The sequence below is a fragment of the Lycorma delicatula genome, chromosome 4, assembly GCF_047948215.1.
Source record: "Lycorma delicatula isolate Av1 chromosome 4, ASM4794821v1, whole genome shotgun sequence".
NCBI classification, from domain to species: domain Eukaryota; kingdom Metazoa; phylum Arthropoda; class Insecta; order Hemiptera; family Fulgoridae; genus Lycorma; species Lycorma delicatula.
In genome coordinates this window covers 171845427-171873183 of record NC_134458.1, presented here as the reverse complement: position 1 = coordinate 171873183, position 27757 = coordinate 171845427, and the positions used below count along the sequence as shown (strand labels likewise).

At 32.0% G+C, this 27757-nt stretch overlaps 1 protein-coding gene across 1 annotated transcript in view; it reads left to right on the top strand.

Annotated features, from left to right (window-relative positions):
* LOC142324077 (uncharacterized) overlaps positions 1-27757 on the top strand; it is a 130025-nt gene that overhangs the window by 44970 nt on the left and 57298 nt on the right. The window contains exons 10-13 of the mRNA XM_075364704.1: positions 5873-5983; positions 14454-14669; positions 18508-18569; positions 24348-24493. Of these exons, the coding sequence (XP_075220819.1) occupies positions 5873-5983; positions 14454-14669; positions 18508-18569; positions 24348-24493 (535 nt within the window). The remainder of the gene's footprint in view (positions 1-5872; positions 5984-14453; positions 14670-18507; positions 18570-24347; positions 24494-27757) is intronic.

Sequence of the window (27757 nt, the reverse complement as noted above, 5' to 3'; positions counted from 1 at the left end):
ATCTGATTATTTTTGTGGTAATAATTGATGATTCGGTTTTTACTTTTTACAATACTGTAATAATAATTTTTTTTTCTCAAAATACTTGTACTGTTTGTGAATTGTGTATTAATAATTTGATATTAATAATGTTATATTTTGTTTCACATTCATTCAATCATTCTGTGATAAAAAAAGGATCAACCATTGAAAGGAAGTAGTTAATCTGTTTGTAGTTTAATAAATTGATTAATTGGATGCGATAATTTTATGCTGATTTTATAGAAGTAATGACAATCAAATGATTTTAAAATTTATTTTATGTACTTAGTGTTTCACAATGGTTTAAAATGCAATTACATGTTTGTACTGTTATCAATTTCATTTTTTTACACTTTATAATAGGAAATAAGAGAAGAGATAATGAGAGACAAAAAAATAATCTTGTATATTTTTTTATAGCTCAGTCATTTGAGCTGAATAATTATAGATTATTTTATCAAAGATGTTTCTTTATAAATTTGTTTGTTTAGTCTACTGGGTTTGTTTATTCTTATCTAATTGATGACTGCACGTCAGTTACTTAAGTTATATAAACAGTATTGAATTGCTTATATAGTTTTTGAAGTGATGATTAATGAATATTAAGATTTTACATGTATTTGTAATCATTATTTTATTACTATTTTTTTGTTGGAAAATTAACTCTGTAATTAATTTTGTCTTTCTGTTCTGAGACTTAATTACTGAAGCTTTTTATATTGAGATCAGCGCTTTATGTGCGTACATTCACACACACATGAATGCATGCATGTGTGCACACACTTGTTTAATTGTAACTTACATTAAAAAATAAGTTATTTTGATTTTTAATTATTACTATTGATGTTGTAACTTACTATAAAAAAGAAAAAAAATAGAAAGTGATATATTTTACAGTTCATGTAAAATATATTCTTATGTTCACTGGATTTATTTTATTATATATATACACATATATTGTCGCCAATTGGCTTCAACGGCACGTAATTCATAACCTTGTGGTGGCCCTGAAAAGAGTCGTTTTTTTTGGCTTTAGCTCTGAGAAGAGCTGTTGAGTCCAGTAGATGGACTCTGGTGAAGTCAGGGAGTTGCGACTCGTCCATTGAAGTCCGACTGGGCTTTCACTCAGTGACAGTTGGGTCCCCACTACAGCGTGTCAGGTTGGTGTCGGTCGTCCTTCGCTGGCACAGCCGAGGTGGTTCTTCCCGAGCAATCCCATGCTGGACCGGCTCCTGCTGCTGAGTACGCTGGCCAGGGCGATTGAAGCCTGGCGAGTTGGAGCTGGAGCGGGAAGGTAGCATCTGCGTCCAGTGGCTCCTTCAGCGGGCTGGCCAGGCCTGCTGCTCCGGTGGGAATGCTGGCATCCATCAGGAGGTCCCACGTTAAGCTGCCCAGGGAACATTTTCTTCTTCTTCTTGGTCTTCTCCAGGTGGTAGTCGACGATTAATTGCAAGTTCACTCTCGTGCATGCTGTTTTATTGGAGTCTGAGAGTAGTGGGACCGCAGTGCTGCTATGGTGGGAGAACTGCGCGGTGGGAGTGATGCTTGTATCAGCGCGTCCGTATACTGTGCGCCCGTTCGCATCTGAGTTGCTATATTAAATTTCTGCCGCCGATATTAAATTAGGCATATATATATATATATATATATATATATATATATTAGTAGTTGCCCACACCCAGTTTAAAAATCATAATAGAAGAAAATACACATGGAAAAAGCTGGGCGATACTGCAAGGTATCAGATAGATTATATATCATGGTTAAGCAAAGATTTAGAAATCAACTCGTTGATTGCAAAGCATATCCAAGAGCAGACATCGATAGTGACCATAATTTAGTGATAATGAAATGTAGATTGGGATTTAAAAATCTGAAGAAAAGGTACCAGATGAATTGTTGGAATTTATAGAAGCTTGAGGAAGAGGTGGTAAAGAAGATTTTTGAGGAGGACATTGCAAGAGTTCTGAGTAAAAAAGATAAGGTAGAAAATATAGAAAAAGAATGGGAGAATGTTAAAAAGGAAATTCTTAAATCAGCAGAAGTGAACTTAGGCAGAACAAAGAGAACTGGTAGAAAAGCTTGGATATCAGAGGATATATTGCAGCTGATGGATGAGCATAGAAAGTATAAGAATTCTAGTGATGAGGAATGTAAAAAGACCTATTGACAGTTAAGAAATACTATAAACAAGAAGTGAAAATTAGCAAAAAAGAGTGGATTAAAGAAAAGTGTTCAGAAGTTGAAAGAGGAATGATCACTGGTAAAATAGACTAAGCGTAAAGGAAAGTTAGGAGAATTTTGTGGTACATGAGTTAAAATTTAATAATGTGTTAAATAAAGATGGTTCACACACCGATTTGTAATACAAAAGAGAAGGGTGATAATTAGGTGGAATATGTTGAAGAGTTATACAGGAAATGAATTAGAAACTGGTGTTACAGAGGAAGAAGAGGAAGTCGAAGAAGATGAAAAGGGACATACAATACTGAGATCTGAATTTAATGGACCATTAAAGGATTTGAATGAGTGAAGCTCCTCGGGTAGATGGGATACCTGCAGAATTACTATGCAGTGCTAGTGAGGAAGCGATAGATAGATTATACAAACTGGTGTGTAATATTTACGAAAAAGGGGAAGTTCCATCAGACTTCAAAAAGAGTGTTATTGTTATGATACCAAAGCAGGAGCTTTAAATTTAGAAAGCAAGAGCAGATAAATATGAACACAGAACAATTAGCTTAACTACTCATGCATCAAAAATTTTAACTAGAATTCTGTACAGAAGACTTGAGAGGAGAGTGAAAGAAGTGTTAGGAGAAGACCAATTTGGTTTCAGGAAAAGTATAGGGACAAGGAAAGCAATTTTAACACTCAGATTAATAGTAGAAGGAAGATTAAAGAAAAACAAACCGACATATATGATATTTATAGACTTAGAAAAGAAATTTGATAATGTAGATTGGAATAAAATGTTCAGCATTTAAAAAAAATTAGGGTTCAAGTGTAGAGACAGAAGAACAATGGTTAACATTTACATGAACCAAACTGCAACAGTAATAATCAAAGAGCATAAGAAAGGAGCAGTAATAAAAAAGGGAGTCAGGCAAGGATGTTCCCTATCCCCATTATTAATTTTTATGTAGAATTAGCAGTTAATAATGTTTAGATTCGGAGTAGCAGTGCAAGGTGAAAAGATACGGCTGCTACCAATATGCTGATGATATAATGATTCCAGCAGAAGTAAAAAAGATTTAGAAGAAACAACGAATGGAATGGATGAAGTTCTACGCAAGAACTATACCACATGAAAATAAACGAAAGTAATGAAATTTAGTAGAAATAAAGTAGATGGGCCACTAAATATAAAAATTGAATGAGAAAAGATTTTGGAGGTAGAAGAATTTTGTTATTTGCGAAGTAGAATTACTAAAGATGGATAAAGCAGGAGCAATATTAAATGCTGAATAGCACAAGCAAAACGAGCTTTCAGTCGGTAATATAATTTGCTTGCATCAAAAATTAATAAACATGAAAGCATTTTTGAAAGTATATGTGGAGCATAGCTTTATATGGTAGTAAAACTTGGTAGTAGTGCTATAGGAGAATGTTAACGATCATAAATAAACAGGATGGATAAAGTGTCAAATAAACAGGTTTTGGGGCAAAATTATGAAGCAAGAAACATTTGCAAAAGTATAGTTATAACAAGAGACAAACTTACAGGCCACATCTTAAGGCATCCTGGAATAGTATTTTTATATTGGAGTGACAGGTAGATGGGAAAATTTCTGCATCCAGGCAATGGTTGGAATATTTAAAACAAATTGTTAGGGTCGTAGGATGTAGGGGGTATACTGAAATGAAATGACTGGCACTAAATAGGGAATCTTGGAGAGCTGCATCAAACCAGTCAAGTGACTGAAGATAAAATATATATATTATTACTACTATATATTATATTGTTTTATTTTATTATTTATTATTATTCTTATGTTCACTCTGGTAAACTATTAAATAATAAATTATTGTTTTCTGTTCATGTATTTCATGAAAATAAAATTAAGGTGATTTTGGAAGTAATTAATCATTTTAAATATATATGAAATTCTATTAAATAAACCCACCTAGTACAGAATATTGAGATAAGACATATCTTACCTTAATTTTTCATGAAGGTACTTTTCGCAGGATCCTACATCCTTAATTATGATTGAAGTAATTCGGTTATTGCATAATAATTACATATCTGTATATATATATATTTTTTTAAATACTCAATATTTGGTAAAAATAAATGCAAGATTAGATTCTTAATGTTTATGTGAGTAAAAAAAGTTATTACTTTTTCTTAGCAATAATGCATTATTGGGGCCTGTATTGATAGAATTAAAAAATGAATCAACAGTGAAAGAATATTGATTAATATTACTGTAAATATTTCTTTATTAAAGTTTGAATAGATAATTTAAGGACTGAAAGGTGTCAGTTGGGGAATTTAATTGAAATAGGCTTATTAGTTTATTACAAGGCATAAATTACACATCCCCTTCATAAATTCCATTATTTTGATAAACCCCTTTAAAACTATTATTTTTTCATCTATTATCAAATTTGTCATTAATTTGTTGTTTCCTTCCTGATGTAAAAATAGTGTACAAAAATGTTAAAAAGTTTAATATTAACATTTTCTCTCATTTTTGATACGTACTGTTTGTGATATTTTTTGATGCTGTTTCAAAATTAAAGAGATTCTTGTTGCTCTGTTTTCCTTTTAAAATTAATCTAAAGGCTAAAATTACTTTTCATAAAATTGTTTGCTTTTTATCTAGAATATGTCCATCTCTTATACTTTTCTTCTGTTAAATGTCATAAATAGTAATGCAGAACCAACACGTTTTAAGATTATGTTGGAATATTTTTAATTTCTATTTGCTTCTTTTTTTAATGATAAAAATATTCTAATTTATGCTTCACCAAAGCAGGAGGACCTTCCCAAAGGAGGAGGAGAAGGTCCTCCTCCTATCTTTACAGTTTTATTTTTTGTTAAGACCTTCCCAAAGGAGGAGGAGAAGGTCCTCCTCCTATCTTTACAGTTTTATTTTTTGTTAAATCCTTTACAGCTTTATCAAATTAAAAATCTGTTTTTTAGTTTCCTTTAAAACCTTGTTTTTTTCTTCCTCAAAACTTTATCACATAATTTCCCCCTATTGGTTTTTGCATGTATTTCTGTCTCCTTCTAGCTTTCATATCTCTATAAATCATTAACTGCTGTTGCTTATTTTTCTTCAAATTTGTTTTGTTATTTTTGTAATTATTTCCTTTTCGATATCACTGGTACTTAATTTCAACTTATCATCCCTCACTGCATTGTGTTGGGAATTAAGAACATTTATTATGTCGATACAGTTTTCTTGATTACCCTTGGCTTTTTTATTGATTTTTGTAATCTCTTCCATTTGTAATGTATCTCTTATTATTTGAGTATTTCTAGCAATTGTTCTTTCTCTTTCTACCACAGTTATCCTCTCCAGTTTTAATTTTTTTGGAGTATTTACTTATTCTACTGATTTTTATCCATATTATAATTATACATAATTTTCTTTTCATCATTTTATCTTAGTTTTTCTTATTCAAATTTCATTATTGCTTGTTTTTCTTTAATTATTAAACTTAATTTTACATTTAAATTAAAATTAATTCTTGTTGCAAACAGTTTAAAAAAGAACTGAGTTTTCATCTTTTCTTATTTTTTGTTTGTTTTCAATAACAAAAATATTAATTTCATTTATCTATAAATCATGGTGTTTTGATTAATTAGTAATCTAATTTAACTATTTTTTTTCTTTAGAGGAGAAAACTGGATGCTGTTTATTACTATATGAGAAGTTTAATGTCTTCAAATCCTGTACAGTCTGCCAGGGAAAGTTTGTTATCCATGTTTGATGAAAACAGGAAAAAGGTTTGTATGTTCAAAATGTCTTAGTAAGAAAACTTTTTTCTGAAGTAAAATATGTATTGCATGTATCAGAGTTACATAGTGTTATTTTTATTTCAGTTTAACATCACTTCTTATATTAAATCCATTGATACTTCAATCTTCCATCTGTTAGTACTTTGTTCCAAGACTATCGCAGATAATTGATAATTGCACCGTTCTGTTTAATAGCCTTACAAGGTTATATATAAATAATATGTCTAGTAAGATTGTGTTTCTGTTCCTTAATAAAATCAAGGAGAACTGAATATGAGCTTTTATGCAGAGACCTTCGATGTGTCTGAATTTGCCTGACAAACATTAGGCATTCAGTTAACTGTGATTCATAATTTAGTGCAGTTGTGTGCTGGAGTTAAGTTTAAAATTTAAGCCATGTGGCAATTTTAGATTTTTAAAAAATTAAACAAAACACCAAAATAACTAACTGCTTACTGAGACTTATGGAGAAGTTTGCATGTCTTGTGGATGTGTGTTAGAGTTGCACATATGATTTAGTGTAGGATATCAGAAGACCGAAGATGCTGAATACCCTGGATGATCTTCAACTTGAATTACTAAAGAGAATGTAGAAAAAATTAGCCTCATTGAGAAACTTTCAACACAATGACCAAATGGTAGCCAAAGCTGCAAACATTGACAGATACTGCATGGAAAATTTTGTGCGATTCAACATAAAAACATCTGTTTCAAGATGGTTTCTTATACAAAGCAAAAAGTATACTGCAAGCAAATTTGATTTCTTGTAGAAACTTGATGCCGATCTCAATCTTTTTAAAGTCATTATTTGTAATGAAATATGGATCTTCCAATATGATCCAGAGACAAAATGACACCCAATTTACTGGAAAACATTATCAAAAATGAAAGAAGCTTGTCATTCAAAGCCATGCTCATTGTGTTTTTTGATATCAAGGAGGTAATGTTTGAGTCGTATTTTGAGTCAGTTGATGCAGTAAGGATGTATTAAAGCAGCTGTCAGAAACTGATCTGCTTCATGCCTTAAACTTGTGGAAAACAATGACCTACGTCTAAATAGGATTTAGAATTGTAATACATAAAACAGGTGTGGTGTTGCATCAGTCCTTTTATTAATAGACCCACTTAATAGACTCACTTCATATATATGAGTAGATATTTATTTATACCCCGTACTTATGTTTAAAATTTAATAAATAATTTTATATTCATTAAAACATTACCAATATTAAAAAAAAATATGTAGTAATAATGATTATAGTTTATCCCTAATAATTTGTAAATTTGTTCATCAATTCTCCAAACTTGTAAAATTCACAAATTATTTGTAAACATTTTGAAATAAGTATAAAATGAAAGCAGAAAAGTAAAATATATTTCACTGATGTCTACTTATTTGATTTTTTCTTTTTTTTTTTGTTAATTAGCCTTGGTTTTTAATTACATTTATATACTGAATAAAACAAAGATTCTTACAATATTAAGTGAAATTATCCATTGAAAAATATATACATACATATCTTGTTTTCATTTCATGTAACTGAGTTAGTTGAGGTGTTATCGACTTGATCTTTATCTTATTGTCAACTTTTGTCATTTATAGATTTTAATATTTTTTTACTTACACGGATTGCATCATGAAGTTCTCCCAGATGTTCATAATGTATTCTGCTTGTAAAAATAACAGAAAAAGTTCATATAAACATTTATACTAAAATGCTTCATTTGTGAGTTCCAGCTAGTGAAAGATTTTGCTTGGATTTCAGCTGCCCTGGCGAAATAAGGTCATAATCAAAATTTTTAGGATGTTAATTAAGGGGCAGAATTAGTGATTTCTTAGGTTTTTGACCTGAAAAATCAAATAAATTGTTTTCAGAACTGTATCTGCAGTAGTTTTTCAGAAGTCCAGGGTGAAAAACCAATAAATTGGGGTAAAAAACCTTGTTTTTTATGTTAAATTTACAATAAATATGTTAAATGGGTAATAAACACATAAGAATTAAAAAAAAAGAACTTGTAGAGAATTTAATTCTGAACAAAATGGTGTAAGATAAGTGTAATAAAACAGAAAAGTCAGTAAGATTCAAATTTTATTTAGAAACCGGTTTACAATAAATGTTTAAAAATGTTCATCACATTTCTTGGAATGCTTCAGTATTGCTTTTGTTGCTGTTTTTAGTTCTTCAGGACTGTCCTTAAAGTACTCAGCAGCATCCATAATGGGATAATTAATTCCTTACGAGAATGTATTTTTGTTTTGTATACAATATTTTTCATCCATCCTCAGACACAAAAATCTAAAGGTGTTTGATCAAGGCGATCTTAGTGACAAAGAATGTGGACCTCTACTACCATAACCATTTCTCAGGGAAATGATGATTTAAGTGAGTGGAAATGGCACAAGAGAAGTGGGAGGTGTGCCATCATACTGAAAGTATACTTTGCGTCTCAGCTGAAGAGGAACATCTTGCTGAAGAGGAACATCTTCATGCAGCTGTAGCAATTCTTGAAAAAAGTGCAAGTAGACCTTAGCATTTAAGCAGCCAGGTTATATGAATGGTTCAAACAGCTGATTGTGAAGAAGACCACACTATAACACCATATATTGATGCTAATTTGGTGTTAAAAATTGACTTCTACTGTATCATGAGGATTTACTTCTACCCATGTACGCTCATTGCATAAGTTGTTGATGCCATCTCAAGTGAACTTTACTCATCTGTAAACAAAACATACTTGTAGAGTTTATTTATATTCCACCTGTTGCAGAAATCCAAGCGAAGCGTATCGTCTGCTGGTGTAGATGTTAAACTGGCTATTTGTGATAAGGATAACACTGTTTTGTTTAATTGTCATGCAACCATTGAATGTGAAACTCCGATCTGCTTAGAAAGATGTTGTGTACTGAAGCATGGACTGCTCTGAATTGCGTTGATAATATCTCATCAATAACAGCATCATTTTGGACAGATCATTTGTAGCTGGTATGAATACTAGGTAGTGAACCTGTTTCCTGAAGATTGTAAAAAACTGTGCTAATTGTGTTGGGATCTGGAATCCTCTGATTTGAAAAAGTATTTCATATTTTTCTACAGCTGCTGTAGCATTATCATTACACACAACCAAAATGAATATTATATCAGATTGTACTCCTTTGTTGTAAATAAGTACAGTATTATTTCAATGGCAAACCGATCATCTGCAAACTATAATTCACAGAAAACCATCACTAACGACAGCACAGTTCACAGTACCCGATATATTTATGTACCTTACAGAATCATTTAAACACTAATGCAATATGGCGCATTGTTGATCAGCTGTTGTTATTTTATTGCCAACTTTGAAGTAATCATTTTTCAAATAATTTACTGTATTTCTGAGATTAATTAAAAAAAAAAAAAAAAAAACTATTTAAGTTATTTATATTTATTTTACAGTTGTTTATATTTAATTTCCAGTTTTTAAATTTTCTAATAACAACTTTTAACAGTAATTTTGTTTTTACAGATTTTTTACATCACAAAATAATAATTTTTTTTTTTTGTTTACGTTAAATAGGTATTTTTCTATCAATATAATAATGTACTGTTTCTAAATAAAATTCAGATTTTTCTGACTTTTCTTTGTTTTATTCAACTTATCTTACATCATTTTTTCAGAATTAAATTCCCTACACATTTTGTATGTTTATATATTTAACATTAACATATGTAATGTTTAACATAACAAACATCAGTTTTTACCCCAGTTTATTGGTTTTCACTCGGATATCTCAAAAACTACAGCAGATTCTGGTACCTATTTTATTCGATTTTTCAGATCAAATCCATAAAAATTCACTAATTCTGCCCTTTAATGAATGTCCTAAAAATTTCAGTATGACCTCATTTCACCAGGGTAGCTGAAATACCGATAGAAATCTTTTACTAGCTGTAACTTGTAAATGAATCATTTTAAACATACGTTCTTTTCCATTATTTTCATGAGAAAAGTAGGTATGAAAGTCCCAGGAAAACTTTGTGATCAAATCTTTGTATGAAGTTTGTGCATTCCAGTTTGTTTCAATTGTTAATGTGCAGTTCAAAGTAAAAATGTGGTTCATTATCAGTTAGCTTGTTCATTCATTATCAATAAAAATGGCTTAGGCTATTGAGACTATTGATACTATTATTTTACCTATTTAAGGATAGTACAGGATTCAAGTCATGCATTTTACCACTTTATTAGAAAGTAACTTTTTCTGTTTGATATTTAGTGGTTTTTCTTTTTTAATTAATTTTTTATTTAGCTTCTTTTGTTTTTATTAATGTGGTTTGGTTGATGTTATTGGAAGTTCAGTTTACATTTTATTAATGTTGGAGGTTCAAAATTAATATAAGCTACAATGTTATAATAAAATGTTTGATGATAAAACATCTAATCAGTTAATACTATACTCTAATAACTGATGTGACAACATGAAAAACATTTATTAACAATGTAGCAACAATAGCAGTAGAATATACTTATTAAAAAATCATATTTGAATCACCAGTCAATAGCAGATAGCTTTTTCATGCGTGTTAATTATTATATAAGTATGAATATTTACATATATCTACAACACTCCCCCAAAATATTCGTATATGAATATAATAACCATCAATTACTCTTCCATATGGTAGGTTCACCACTGAATTTTAATATGTGCCACTTGTAGAATGTCTTGCAATTTTATTTCCACCATGGTTTGCATCACTATATGCTTCGATTTTAATATCTCCATTTTCTTAAATTAGGTACCATAATTTATTTATTTCCAATATCCGAGTATCTGTTTCACTACTGTAAAGTGTGCTTGAGTTGATGCATCCTGACATCTTTAAGCTATATTAACTATGTAGGCTATATCTTTCTGGTCCCTAATACTAAATACATTAAACTTCCAATGATTTCATTTTTTTCCAATGATAACCATTTTTATCTTCTGCCAATGCCATCTTTATCATTGATCTTTTTCCTTGCATCTATCCAGGTACTATAGGGATCATTACTGGCTTTGCATCATTCATACTGTATTTTTATAATATTTTATTTGTATATGTAGTTTGAGAAATTCTAATATAATCATGAGATTTAACTTGTTTTTGTTCATCAGTCCACTGCCTCCCAGTTCTTGTCCTATCTGTAAGTTTCTGGAAAATGTGTTTATTAATTTTATCTCTAAACTCAGTTCTGTTACACTCATCGCCTTTGTTCAGTTGTAGTTCGCTGAGATCCTTCTTAACTTCGACGACCCAATCTATAGTGGCTTTCATATTTGTTAAAAAACTAAAGACGCGCTTTGTTAACCTATCATCCATCATCCTGAGTATATGACCGTAGAACTTCACCCTTCGTTTTCTCATCGTCGACGTCAGCAGTTCGTTGTTCCCTTTATAAAGTTCTTCGTTACTTCTTAGTCTGTAAGATCCGTCTTCAGTTTTCTCAGTCCCAATATTTTCCTCAAGATTCTTCTTTTACGTATTTCCATCTCCTTCAGTTCATTCTTCTTCCTGAGTATCAAACATTCTGATGCGTAGAGTGCCTCTGATTTGAGCACGGTAGTGTAGTATCTTATTTTTCAAATATCAAATATCTCCAAGATATTTGAAACGATCGACTCTCCTGATATTCCCTCCTTTTGTTTTTATTTCTTTCTCCTTGTGATGTCGGTATTCTATATATTCCGTCTTCTCGTAAGCTGTCTGTAGTCCTGTCCTTGTGGCTATTTCCTCTAGTAACTCTATCAATTCTCTAGCTTCTTCAACATTTTTTGTAATTATTGCTATATCATCTGCAAAGGCCAAACAATCCACTTTTATTTGGTTTTTACCAGCTCCCAGTCGTATTTCTTTTAATCCGTTTTCCTCTTTCTTCTTCTGCCATTCCCTTATTATTTTCTCTAGGATTAGATTAAACAATATATATATATATATATATGTTCTTCTAAGGTACCATCCAAGAAAGATGTTTTCACAACAAATTGTTTAATACTCCAATTACGCTGAATAACAACATCCAGCAGGGCTGTCATCCTTTTTAATCTAGCAACTGGACTGAAAGCCTCATTAAAATCATATCCTTTTCTTTGATTGAAACCCCTAGCCACTAAATGAGTTTTATACTGAATAGATACTTTCAGAACAACAGCCTTTTTCACGTTCAGCAACGTCATTTTGTTGAGGAGTGTAGGAAACTGTAATTGAATGTTTTAGTCCAATTGACTCTGTATATAATCTTACATCCTTGGTATCAAATTTTCTTCCTCCATCAGTATATAATTCTTTTATAATCAGTCCGCATATATCTTCACTAATTCCATGAAATTTTTTAATTTTTCTTTCACTTGATCTTTTGCACATAATAGATATGTAACTGTGAAACTGGAATAATCATCTTTAAAAATAAGAAAGTAATGATAACCATTCAAATCATTCTCCTCCATTGAGCCACACGTCTGCAAAAATCAATTCTTTTGGTTTAGTCGATTTTCAGTTATTTCACCAATATTGAGTTGATGTTGTTTACCAAGCTTTACATCCTTCACAAAATTCATTATCCATTTGTAATGGTATTCCATGATCCTTCAAAAAATTCTATACTTGTTTATTTTGATGACAAAGCTTTTTATGCCAACTTTGTGGTGTATCTCTAGCCTCAGAAATACATAAGACTTTTCTCAACAAGTGACTCTCACTGCCAATTCTTCAGTATTTAAAAGTTTATTATTCTGATTAGAATAGCTATTGCAATGAATACTCAATTTCTTTCGAAAATCCATAATTTTCCATTACTCTGAATTGATTGGTCAATTCCCCTTTGTCCATCCTTTTTAACTGAGAACAAATTACAAATTTCATCTGGACAGTACCAGGCCTCTTCAAAATATTAATCAAATGAATTTTGACCTTTAAAATTTAATATTTATATGACCCGTATCAAGAGCTTTTAATTTAACTCGTTAATGAGCATTATCCATTTGTTTGAACACTTCAAAGGCTCAAAGTTATCATATCAGTCATGACGATTTGTTGTGGCATGATGTGTGGCACCACTATCAATGTACTATTCATCACAATTCGGTTTTTCAATGTCAATTAGAACAATTAAATGACACATAAAATCATTATCAATAAATTTGTACATACCTCTCTCAGCATGTTTTTTTTTGTATTTGCTTCATTTTTGATTTCAGCAAATATCTTGGCGTAATCTTTATATTAATCTTGATTAGGAAAAAGATTTACTTTGTTTACATTTTCCATCTGTTTACATTTGAAACAAACTATACCAGTCTTTCAAGTATGTGATCAAAGTCCAACTTTTCCATTTGAGAAAAATTGCTTTTGGTCATTTTTGTTTCAAAACTTTTGGTCATTTTTGTTTCCAAACTTTTGATGGAAAATCTTGTTTATGAGTAACCTTCAATTTTCCTTACTGAATAGATACTTTCATATTTGAAATACATTTTTATAAAAAAATCCATAAAAATATTTTTTAATCTGTACACTTTATTTTGATTTTGATGTCGCTCTAGCCACATTTATTTTATCTCTATTTGTTAAGCAGAGTTTATAATTCAGATATTTCTGTTGTAATTTTGTTCATGATTAATCTGTTTAAGAAAGTTATGCCATAAAATAATCAAAATCTTTTATAAGATTGATGAATATATAATCATCAATCTTACAGTAAATAGCAGCAGTCAAGCATGTAAATAAATCATTTTTATCAATTGGGATACAAAGTAATAACATTTTATGTGTATATCAATGAATTTTGCAAATGGTTCCTCACACCATTTCCTGATTTCCATTGGATATTATGAAACTGCAAAAAATCATACTCTCTGAATATCATAAACTAGATTCATTTTATCCCAGACGTCTTTTGTAGTATCACATCCAGCTATATGAAATAATGGGTTTGTATTAAAAGATAAAATAAAGAAATTTCTTTGCTGTTGCATTTACATTTTTCCATGTATTAAGTTAGTTTTCATAATATTCAGTATCTAGTCCAGGTTTTATAAGTGTACCACAAATTATATCAAAAACTGCATTACATGCTAAAAGTGTTTTCATAATTTTCCATGTTGCCAAATTTTCTTCACCAGTGATCTTATTTAATTGTAGCTTATCGTCATTAATTGCTGTAGTTGTATCGTTGAAAAACAATGTCGTTCTACCATGTTAGAGATCCATAATTAATATTAGCTTCAATGAACATGAAAAACATCTAACAACAATAGCAGTAAAATGTACATCTAAACATATCAAATGTGAATCGTCAATTGATATTAGTAGTTTTTTAATGCACCTGATTTATTATATAAATATGAATATTTACATTTATCTTTACATCTGTATGACATGTCTGTATATATATTCTATATATCTGTATTATATTTATATGACAACTTGTCTTGTTATAGTATGAAATGACAGAGAAGAAACGCAAGGAGGAGAGGGATGTACGTGAGAGGGAAAAGATGAAGGAAAAGGAGGAATTGGTTAGAGGACGATACAGGCGTGAAATTTGGATACACCCTGGAAGTGGTAAGCCTGTACTTAGAACTACATCTGCAGCAACTGCTGCTTGCAACCGGGATTCTGAAGAAGAGGAACTTGGCAATATGTCATATCTCAGTGTATGTATATGTTTTAATTTTCTGGGGTGATATTAAACTGAGTGTATACATTTACGTCATTCTTTGTACATTATGCAAAAGTGGTGTATTATTTATTTATAAGATTATTTATAATACTTGTATTATTTACAATAGTGAGATTTAAAACTATGCGATGTGATTTTAATTGAACTTAATCAAACTGCTTTAGTCCTTCAGTATTTACTTTTTTGGTACATTAGGGGAAATTTTGGGGATTCTTTTTTACTACTTGTTAAACACAGTTTTTAAATTTGAATATATGAGAAGATAAACTATGTTAGAAAGTCAAAATTGTCCAAAATCATAATGCGGTAGAATGGCTACCACTGTATGTAATTGAATTGCAATAAATTGAATGCAGGGTGAAGACACTGCCGACTCCTGTGGTGCTGTATCCTACTTCCCCCCCACCATTTCAATTAATTCCAATTTAGGAAACTAAGAAATTGTCATGTACTGATGCTGCACTTTTAAAATAGTTTGTTTTATTTTATTCTGCTTTATGAGTCTTTTCCTTCAGTTATGAATATTATAATTGTATTTGTTGCTTACTTTTGTAAAGAAAGGAATATGGAAAATCTTTCAGGTTTTCTTCGCAAATAAGTCTTTTAGCATCACAAAATTCATTTTAACTAGTTTTACAAGATTGGTAGTGCATACACAAACTATGAGTTTGCATTTATACGAGAAGTGTTTTTTTTTAATTTAAGGCCCATTTTGAAATAAAAACGAAATTAAAAAGTTAAAAAAATTGCAAAAAAAGGTAAGGGAAAAGGAAAAATGGTAGAACCAATTGTTATATATGCAAATGGTTTTTTTGTCAACATTTTTTAACAATACATTTTTATTTTTTTTCACTAGCTTTTTTATTTTGCTTTAAAAAATTCAACTGCTCATGGTATTATTAAACTACTTTGTTATTTTCAACCGTGTATGATATGAATCGTTTGATATGAGAAAAAGTGATAATTGTTATGAAGCAAGGGCTGCATGTAGGGTGATTAAACTGAAACAGTAAATGTTTATTTTTTGATTGATATAATGCAGTTAAAACTGCAATGTCAAAAAATCAACATTTATTATTACTAACAGTTTTGAAGAGCATGGTAGATGTTGTGGTATGTTCGTAGTTATTTACAGTCTTTAATTAAGGACATTTTATTAATGTATTGTAATATTACCTTATTTTGTCATTTTGAAAATTAAATTGCATTTGTTGTTTGGTGTAAACTAGACCCCATTTTGTTTATGAAGTTGTCTATGTTTTTCATATAACTTGTGTTTTGTTGTATCTTGTTTTACATTTTTGCTCATAAAAATGTGTGATGTATCATTAAATAAGTCTTTGTATTTATGTTAATGCAGTTAATGCTAGTAAAATTGATAATTATGATTTTTTGTACATTAGTGATGATGATTATGATGATAATGATACTGATAAAAATTATTTTCAGATTAGGTAATCCCATCAACAAATAAAATAAATTAAAAATATATAAGGAGTGTTGGTTCTAGTAGCATCCCATCACAAAACCCTCCTCTTCTGTGTTATATTACACCTTTTCTTTTAACAAATTTCTAACAATGTATTTTTACACTTACTGATTTTAACAGACTTGGTATTATAGTTACACAGTTAATATTAGAGGATAATTCAAAACCTTGGCTTCAAAGTTGTAGGTAATACCAGTTAAAAAAAAAACCTTGTAAATGCAAGCCACTACTGGTTATTGCTGCTTAAATGTTTCACAAAAATAAAATCACTGCAACTCTTAAAATAGATAAGTTTACTGTATGAAATTGATTATTGTTATGAAAAAAACATAAAATCTCACTGGAATGCATTCGTCATTTTTTATTTAAAATCTTTCTTGTAAGTTTTTTCTGCTTAGATTTTTTGTGTATAGATTTTGCGATCAGGAATTATGACTATTAGTAAGGTCTGTGTTAAATTCCGGGAAACTGGGGGCTGAATTTTATCAGAATATTTACGAGTGTTCTGTAATCCTTCTACATTAAAAAGATACTGTTATTATTTTTTTTATTGTTTATAAAATTTAACATATAAATTTCTCATTGCAAATTGGTGTCTATACAATATATAAAATAGTTTTTTAAGAAACTGAAGGTTGATTCTGTGTTGCTTCAATTGGCTATTCTTCTTGTGTGGGAATAAAAACAATGTGTTGTTACAGCTTATATTGATTGATGTATTTTAATTCAAGAAAGCGAGAACTGTTTTGTCAGATTTTATGAAGCTTGCAGATATTAGGTGGACTGATAAAGATTTCCTGACAGATGTTATTACTAATTTTTATATTACACAGTAGGTCTAAAAAGTCCCCGAACTAAATTTCTGTAGACGATACAAGTCATGCCATCTCTCGGACAACCAAGGAACTATGTAGTATGATGTCTGATGAGTGTGTATACAAAATTTTATCATGTTTCATCACTCCAGTCTTGCGTTATGTTATATTCAGCTGCATAAGTTGTGTTTATGTGACCTTGTGCGAGCTTGTGACATGGAACAGAGAAGTGTAATAAAATTTTATGTTTGACATTTAAAAATCTTTTGTTGAAACTTATTCTATGTTACAACAAGAATTCGGTGATGAAGCCACATCTTGTACTACAACGTACACGTGGTGGAAGCAGTTTAAAGACTGTAGAGAGTCGTTGGATGATGAATGAAGCAGGAGGCTGTTAACAGCTGTTCATGATGAAAACGTTGCGAAAGTGCATGCGCTCCTGCTCAAACAATCTCATCTTACCATTTGGGCCATAGCAGATGAGCTAAACATCAGTAAAGATGCGGTACGTACAATTCTAACAGAAAAAATGAACCACCAAAAGGTGTGCTCTCGTTTTGTTCCACACTTCTTGACCAAAGAACAAAAACAGGTGCATCTTTCTTGTGCTCAAGACTTCGTTGAAACTACCGATAGTGACCTTAAGTTTTTGCAAACAATTGTAATTGGGGATGAAATCTGGTGCTTTATGTATGATCTGCAAACAAAGCGTCAATCCGCTGCTTGGTTAAGTCCTGGAGCACAAAGACCGGTGAAAGTCAGGCAGCAAAAATCAAGAATGAAAATGATGTTGATTGCATTCTTCGACTCAAAGGGCCTGATTCATCATGAATTTGTTCCAGCTGGTCAAACCGTGAATTCTAAATTATATTTGGAAGTAATGAAACATCTGATGCGTCACATTTGTCAAATTCGGCCCAAGTACCTGGATGCGGGCAGTCAGACTCTTGCACGACAATGGAGTGGCACACATGGCAACAGTTTAACATGTTATTACGCTGTAAATCAAATTATTGTTTTATACTGGCCCTATTCATCCAACTTGGCTCCAGCAGAATATTTTCTGTCCCTGAAACTCAAGTTGAAGATGAATGGCCGCTTTTTCGACAAAATTCCAGCCATCCAAAGGGATTGCACCAAGCAGTTGAAGGCAGTCTCACAAAGTGATTTCTCCAGAGCGTTCGACAGGCCCTACTGACGCTGCAATGATTGTATAGCTAGAGAAGGGTTCTGTGTAGAGGGCTGAAGTGAGTAAATTTGTTTATCTTTAAATCTGTATTTTTATTTAATTTAGTTTGGGAACTTTTCAGACATACTGTGTGTTTGATGTTATCAGTAGTTAGGTTTATTATTGTTTGCAATATAACATTGTTATCTAAGGAAATAATCTCCTTTCTCTGTTTGATTTATATATCATTTAGTTGATTATTGAGTGACAGAATTTATAATTAATTTTTTTAAGTGTATTTTCTGACCATTTATTGTGTTTTGTATATTCATTGCAGTTGAACAAGAGATTTGGTGTCAGTTACCTACATGTACATGGGAAACTCTTCACAAAAATTGGGTAAGTGTGAATTGTTGACAGTTTTGATAATATAAGTAACTTATGCATTGTTAATGTAACATTACACATGTACCTTCAGTCATGTGAACTAATTTAGTACTCTTGATAGGTATTTCCTGAAATATTATTTTGTGTTCTTGATACTAAAAGATAATATAAGTTAGGAAACAGAAGAAAATGATTTTAATTTTTTTTGTTATTAAAGAAAAGTATAGACTTTTGAAAACTTTACAAATAATTAAAAAAAGCTAATTACTAACAAAATATATTTATTAGGTGTGTCTGAAAAGTATTCAACCATTTTTTCTCTCAAAAAGTATTTCGATGTGAGTGGTAAAGCTTTGTTAGTTCCCAGAATTAATATCTGATGTGCTTATTTTTTTGTAACTTTATAGAGTGCAACAGTTGTCCAGCAGTGTCACTGCATGTGTTGTCCTAATAAGTGTTTATACACTTATTGTGCAAAGTGATGAGAACATTGAAGAATCAGAGAATGCCTGCTCATCAAGTTCTGCAAAAAACTTTGTATACCCAAAGTGAAGCAATTCATGATAGTAAGCAGGCTTATGGAAATATATTATGGAAACTGCACAAATTAAAAGTGGTACAATCATTTTTTAACTGGCTTAACTAGAGAGCAACCAGGTTATAGTAAGCCATCAAAATAAGCTAAAATCCAATATGTTATTATAATATTAGAAAATTTGAGCCAATCTGCCTTCCTGTGCAGAAAGTGCCCCTGATGAGGGACATAGCCTTTATAGGTATCACGTAACCCATCTACCAAATCAAAAACTATGAGTACGATTTCTTGCACAATTATCGACTACAGACCAATTCTGAATCCTACCAGGGAAATCATTCCCAATGGTAACATCGAAGTTAGTACCTTGGAAGGTCCTCCATCCACTGTCCATGTCTGCGTAAGTAGTCAACACCCCAGCAACATTGAAAATTTCAAAATTATGTTGCCTGATGAAACCTTCGACTAATTCAGCACTAACATGTGATCCATTGTGCCAAAAATCAATCTGGCATTCGTATAGACACCTTTAAGAATTGGACAAGCATTGACAAGTTGGAGAATTTTATCCCATCTTTCCAAGTGCTCTTTCTCCAAGTGTAAACTTTCTCAAACCTTGGAAGCCTGCTGCCAGATCACCCTTGACCACATATGGGTGCTGTAGGATAACATCGAGGCTCCATTGTTCTACAACCTCATCTAGCTCAACTTGGACCAAATAGGCACCCTGGATATTTACAGTAGTTGATCAAATCTAATCATCAAAGGAATTGAAATACATCTCAACAACTCTTAAGTAACAACCACACTCCCTACTGTTGACAGAGTGCCTATGATTCTTGTGCCACCTTTTGCAGTTGATGGAAGTTGGAGGCTCTTTTTTCTGCAGACAGTCGTCATGCCTGTGTCCCTCCTCGCCACAATGGGCGCAGACCAACGTATACTTACAGAATTTGGCCCTGTGGCTGAAACGATGACATTTGAAGCATATCTGCATGTCAAAGTATTCCTTGAAGTGGATGCAAAGTCAATAAACTGCCTTCTGCGAAAGAAGACTATGGTAATTGTCTCCAGCAACTGGAAGGAGCACTGAGAATAAAGATGGGGGTCAAGAATTGGAAGCTACAGGATTTTATTCATAGCCAATAAGTAGTCTGATACTTTTTGAACCTACATCAGCATTATATCTACTTATTGTTACGGCTATTAAATATTATAATGCAATATGTAATAATGTGATGTGTAATAACAGTTAACACTTTTAGTATTAATTTAAAGTTGAAATCTTTAAAAAATCCAAACTGATTTTTTTATCACAATTTAAAACAAAATATGAAATGACGCATATGATGCGTCTATGGGCTGGTGATTGAGAAGTGTATGTACGGCGCCGGTGGTCGAACATGTCGCGTCAGTCGTTTAGTAGTTCTCAGTCAACGACAACTACTTATTCCTTATTATTACCATATTTCTGCTTATTATTATTATTTTTATGAGCAGTCAAAGCTTGTTTACGTTTTTATTTGCTATTATGATAATTACACATAAAACAAACATATTTTTAGTATAATTATTATACAGACACAAACTATGGAATCCTGTTACACAAAACAAATAAAAAATGCATAAAATTATTGATACATACAACTACAATTACTTTTATTATTTATTCATTATGTTCAAGATTCTACAAATTTTTTGTACAAATCCTAATTACAAACAGATTGCAAAGAAAAATATAAAATAAATTTAGCCATTCTAATGAAAGTAAAGGAGATACTTTTCAAATTTGGCAGTACTGATGCCCATAAAATATTAGAAGGAAAATCTATAGGCGTTTGGTTATTAGCAACAGGAATCTGTTCTTCATCGTTTTATGTGTGAACTAAGTTTTCAAAACCATCCTCCTCAAAATTTTGTTCTGTAATAAGTTTCATGTTTTCTTTGTCATCTTTTCCAGTTTTACAGTCGTAGTCACTATCATCCCCCCACACATAGTATAATTCACTGTCACATCAAAATCTTCTTCACTACTGTTGTTTTCTAAAAATTTTTGTAATTCAAACTCTGATATTACTTTTTTTACGAGTCATTGGCTCTTTGGTTGTGAAGGTCCTGGTATTTCGAACCTGCCATAAGTAATTAAAAAAAAAAAAAAAAAAAGACCAAGCACAAACTTACATTTTTTATTTATCAAATTGCATGCCACTAGAATATAAAGAACATGAATGAAGTCCGACTGCTACAACAACGTAGAACATAGTGACTGCAGTTAATGCACATGTGGCACACACAGGCCGGGGAATGATCAATGAGAAGCCGCCACTTATGCGTCATTGGTGTCGGAACGTATTAACTTTGATAAGGAAACAAATTCATCATTCAAGTAGAATAATATTGATGAAATGGGTTTTTTGAGTAATTTTCCATTTATAAAATGTTTTATTTGTAATTCTTTTTATTAATTCAGCCTCCTCTTAATAATATGTATCTTTACTTGTTCAGTAACTGACTTGAACTAATCTGCAAATTTTGAGTGAGAAAGATAAAAACTGGTTTACCTGTTTCTATAATAGTACTGTATTCTCAAATGTTTTTTCCTTTATTGATATCAGTTCCATTTGAATAAGTTCTTTCTTTGCTTTAGTGGTTTTCTCACAATAATCCATAGTGATTGATTTTAACAGTCCTGTTCTACATTTTATTTCATTATTAATAAAATTCAGTAAGAAATATAATTTGTTTACATCAAAAATTAATTTAAATGTCAGGAAAAGATTTTTGAAAGTGTATGTCTGGAATTATTAGAATTCAAATTCAAATATTTTAATTTGTGAATAAAAGAATTATCAGTACCTATTCAAGAAACATTAAAAAGAAGACTATCATATCGTAGGTGTACATAGTAGTTACAAAAATGTAGTGTCACAAGGCCATTTTTGTGTAAATATTTGCTCCCAAATTGGTTAATATTAGTAGAATAGAATATTAATTTTTAGTTAATTGTTCTATAATTGTAGTTATAATAATATTTTACGTCACAAAGAAACATTTATGTTCATTGGTTTTTATTTAAAATGTTTATTGATTGAAGATGTGCTTTAATAAAATGAAAGTGCTCTGTTTGTAAATACTTTTTATTGATTTAGTGTTGCAGAATATTTATTTTAGTGTTTATTATTGATTTAAATCAATTGTTAATCGATTTAAAAAAAAAGGAGAAAGTTAATTCGACAATCTTTTTTTGTTTTAATGTATGTTACACAATATTTCTGATGTAAACTGATTTGATAATTTTTCTTTAATTGAAAGAGTATACTTTCGCAGTGGTTCCGTATAAATTTTAACCAAATCCAGTGATAATCTTACGAAAAATACCAAAAAGTGAACAGCTTGACACCTTTAGCTACTGACCACTCGCACCAGTGTAGTGTTGCCCTCTCTTCCCTGTATGACTAGGATATTAATAACAGTCTATATTATATTGCTTTTTAGTCTCTGGAAGTATTTATGGCTTTCCTTTTTCAATTTTTCATCCTTAGTCGTACCTCTTTTTAATTTTTTTTTCTTGTCTACTTTTTTTTGAACTTCATATTCATGTTAAACATACATTTAATATTTATATAAAGTGGTGAAAAAGTGTATTATCCCGAATTGTAGAATTATAATATTTATATTTATATTATGCAACAATAAATTCTAATTTTGCTATAAAAATTCTAATTTTGTAATACTAAATAAATAGTCATATAACAAGCTCCCAATCAACATCACCCTATAAGAAGTGAGTTAAATATTATAATGTCTCAAGAAATAATATTCTATATTTATTATAAACACTTCATTTCAACAGAGTACTCACAAACCTTGTCCAAATGTCTACTTGCAATAATGAAACTTATAAATTGGATAGATTACGCAACCTCATCATTCTGTCAGAGCTTTCTCATCAGGTGATCTATATAATAACTTATTTGGGTCCAAATCAGACAAGACGATGCCCTCTACAGTTTTAACTCTACTAAGGGCAACATAAATCTGCCCCTTGACAAAATTATTCTTGCCGAGGTCTATCACTGCCCTGTCAAGAGTTGTACACTGAAGTTTGTGAACAGTTACAGCCCAGCTTAATATTAGAGGTAGCATTCTGCGCTTGATATCTCCATATTCCTTTGTTGCTTGGAATGTTGTACAAACTGGTGAAGTGGTTATACAACCATTAACATTTCTCATTCTAAGACCAATAGTCTCATCATCAAATTTTATGAGTACAGCTTCCGGTAACTCTCCTTCCTTGTATATAATCTGAGGTGGTGAGAACATTGCTCTTGCGTTTCATTTGACTTATGTTGGTGTATTAAACTGACACTATGAGCATGACTTTCTAAACTTTAATTTTGTATGAATTGATTACTATACGTTCTCATTTGTGAAAGTACTACTATCACTACTTTTCCTTCCTTTCGATCATTCCAACGATTATTCCTTTCTTGGCAACTTTCTTTTAAACATTGCTGTTTCATTTGAGCAGTGCGTTTAGTAGGGCTACCCATATTATTAATTATGTATATTTATACTAGATCTCTCTCGCTAAAAATAGAATAATTTAAAAAATAAAAACTGACTTCAAAAATAATAGTACTAAAAAGTTACAAATGATTATATTTTTATGTATTAACTAAAGTAAAAGTATTTACAACAAATAACTATTTTTGAAGTCAGTGCCAGCCAACACAAGTTTAAAAAAAAACCTATGATTATGTAATATATCCTATCTCAAACAATGCAAAATTGGTAGAAATTTTACTACAATAAAATGAGATCTACAAAAATGCAATATAACAATAAAATACGACGTACAAAAATATAAGAATACTTTATAGATGCTTAGGTATGTATATTAATTATTACCATGTATGTATACCATAGCGAACTCAAAATGAGGTATGATTGTGATATGCTCTCACTTATGTGGCCTTGAGATCCCATTTTACATGTGGGAATCCTGTTTAGTCACCTAGTGGTCAGTTTTACTAACTTTACGTTTAACTTGTGTCGGCTGGGCACAGACTTCAAAAATAGTTATTTGTTGTAAATAATTTTACTTTAGTTATTAAATAAAAATATAATTGTTTGTAACTTTTTAGTACTATTATTTTTTGAAGTCGGTTTTTATTCTTATTTTTTAAATTATTTTATGTATTAACATGTTTTGTGTAATAATTATAATTAATATTATATTTGGTTTGTTATAGGATGGAAACATTTCAGGAGACTGCTGTACAAATGTTAAAGGAATTCCGTACTTTATTGCAGCATTCACCTCTACCTTTAAATTCAAATCGGTTCTTGCAGCTGCTTGCTCTTAATATGTTTGCTATTGAAAATACACAATTGAAAAGTAAGTAAACTGATATGTTATATTATATGTATTCTTCTTATATTTAATAGCGTGTGATCTAAATCTAATCATAATTTTCTGAAATGAAAAAGTAAAATTATGTCAAGAGTTGTAGTTTTACATGATTTATTGTTTATCATTAATTATACAAAAAATATCTGTTTTGTGATCATTCTCCCAAGACTGTTGTAGAAATTAGGTGATGATGCATAGGAGTGCATCAGCCAGGGAATTTCAATTTGCAGGCATTAGGAGATTGATAGTTGAAAATAGAAAAACCCAATATAATAAAATTGAAATATTTACAATGTTTACTTTATTGTCATACATTCAGAATTGTTTTTTTTTTTTTTTACATTGTTTTATACTGATTTTCAATTAATTGATTTCCAAGTTAAAAAAAATATCAAATTCAAGAAATAACACACAAGCAAAAACAAAAACTTAGCACTTTGCAAAATGCTGTTTTGGGTTTGGAAAATGTAAACATTCAAATCATGTATTTTTTGGTAGGTTTTTTAATTTAATGGAGTATAGTGAGCAAACATAAAATTCAACTTTTAGAGAAAATTTTTTGTTATAACCTAAAGTCAAATAAATATAAGAATTTAGAAATTTTAGGTATAGAGAGTGTGAACTTGTTTACAATTTTGAAAATAAAGTTAATAAAGATATTTTGTTGCAAGAGATAAATTATGAGAATAGTAATTATATTGTTAGAAACTCAGCTTTAATCAAGTGTATAAAAAATAAGAATAGAGAATAATAGTTTTTACACGTGCAGTTGAAGGAAAAACTGTTATTGCTTTGTGTGTGTGTGATTCCCAAACGGGTGCCACATAAGAGGCCATACTTTCAAACACCTTGGTACACCATATACATTTGACGGCCAGAGAACCCATAGTACTTCTGAGCAATCCTCCTAAGTTTGTGTATCACTGAGACAGCATCCGCCGCTACTTGCCTAATGTGGTTGATGAATATTAACTTCTCAAAAACTAAACACCTAGGTACTTATGAACTCTCACTCGGCTGATTGCACAGCCTTTATACTTAGTGTGGGGGTTTCGACTGTATTTGTCTGCATCCTTGAGAAGCATAAACTTCATCTTGGGCATAGAAATCTTTAAATTTTGAATGTCCATCCAGCTCTCCACGGTTGACAAGGCCGCATACGCTTGATCTTCCAGCTGCAGTCGTGAATTATCACAAACTAAAAGGAGACTGTCATCGGCAAAAGCCTGGGCCATGACCCCTTCTGGGAATTCATTCCCAGAAACCCATCAAATGCCAGGTTCCACAGCAGTGGACCGAGAATGGAACCCTGCAGGCTTCCCCTGGTGACGGATTTTTCCACAGCTAGGTGCGCATCTTTAAACAGCCATATGATTAGACAAATAGTCACGTACTACGGCCTGCAGGGCTACGAGAACATTGCGGTGTTCCAACTCATAGAGGACAGAACTCGAACACAAGAAAGGAAATACTGCCTCTGTCTATAAAAATTGCCAAAACATTTATATGTGCTTTCAACCTCGGCAAGAGCATTTAAGATGCAATCCTCGGTGCCAACTTCCTTTGTGAAGCCATATTGGCCTCAATTTAGAAAACACATTCATCTCAATGCTTTCCCAGAGCCGTTCCACAACCAGCCTTTCAAGCAACTTGCCGATTATCAGCTAGAGGCTGATGGGTTGATAACTGCCGACATCACTAGGATCCTTTCCTGGTTTTAAGAGCACCCTCTACAAAGCCACTTTCCAACAAGTCAGGAAGCAGTTCCAGCTCCTTAGCTGGAACTGCTTCCTGACTTGCACCCCGTGAACCAAGCTGCTCTCTTATGACAGGCAGCAGATGATAAAATATATCCGGGTCAAGTTGTTCATTTAACCCACCGGGTTGGTCTAGTGGTTAACACGTCTTCCCAAATCAGCTGATTTGGAAGTCGAGAGTTCCAGCGTTCAAGTCCTAGTAAAGCCAGATATTTTTACACGGATTTGAATACTAGATCGTGGATACCGGTGTTCTTTGGTGGTTGGGTTTCAATTAACCGCACATCTCAGGAACGGTCGAACTGAGAATGTACAAGACTACAACACTTCATTTACACTCATACATATCATCCTCATTCATCCTCTGAAGAATTATCTAAACGGTAGTTACCGGAGGCTAAACAGGAAATAGAAAGAAAAGTTAAGGGTCAAGTTGTTTAATCCCCGGTGCCTTTTACAGTGCAATACGAGAAACCACTCGGTCTATGATCCATGTGATCCACAGCCTGTACACCAGGGAAGATGTAGCCCCCACCCTAACGCTGACCATTCCAATCCAGGAACGCCTGGTAAGTCGCCATAGATGTTAAAGTGTGGTCATGACCACCAAACCTGCATCGAACACTGGACAGCACGTGCAATGGTTTTGGCCGGTAACATGATTTTGTGAGCTGCCAGGGGCTGTGCTGCAACTCGCATATGGATTCTTGCCATAACTTAGTCTGGCTTCCTTAATGGCATGAAGATTCTAATTATGGGCGCACTGGTAGATCCGCAGATGCTCAGCATGCACGTCATCAACGATTATCCTCGTTAGGGGACGACATTGGTATCTTTTCCTAGTAGACCTAACTCTTGCACACAGTAGGCTAAGGTCAGAGAACCACCACATTTTCCTGGGTATCTATCTGCATTTAATAGACGGCTCCCCAGAAGCAGCAGTTATGACGGCTCCAGGCACACCTCGATCAGCGGATTGGCCACTACCTAAGGGTCTGTCCATTGGCTGAGGTTGCCGGAGGACCCTAAAACAGCCACTCTTGATGGCCCGGCCGAATTGTCAGCCATCAATTCCACCTTCTCTCTGTGCTTCATGTGCCATTCCAACCCCTGCAAGGCAGCTACGCACTCACGCCGCAGCCTGTGGTGATTCAGGTCTCTTAGGTTATAGCGACTCGAATCTGGAGCTCTTAGACTGCCTCTATAAACGATCTCATAGGTTATAAGCCTATGATTGCTCATACTGGCCTCGGGCCAGACAGTCCAACTACTTGTACTTTTCTCTTTCTCTTTCTAGTCGCTTTCTCTTCTCCCAGAAGAGAAAGTTGGCAGTTGTTCTGCATCATTAATCAAGTAAAGGTTCCTGGCTTCCACAAACTGTTTGAGACCAGCGCCTCTGGGATCAGTGAGTGGTGAACCCCAGACAGGAGACTTGCATTAGCTTCCAGAGCAACCAGCACTCTGGTGCCCAGGAGACGGTCCAGAATCCTGT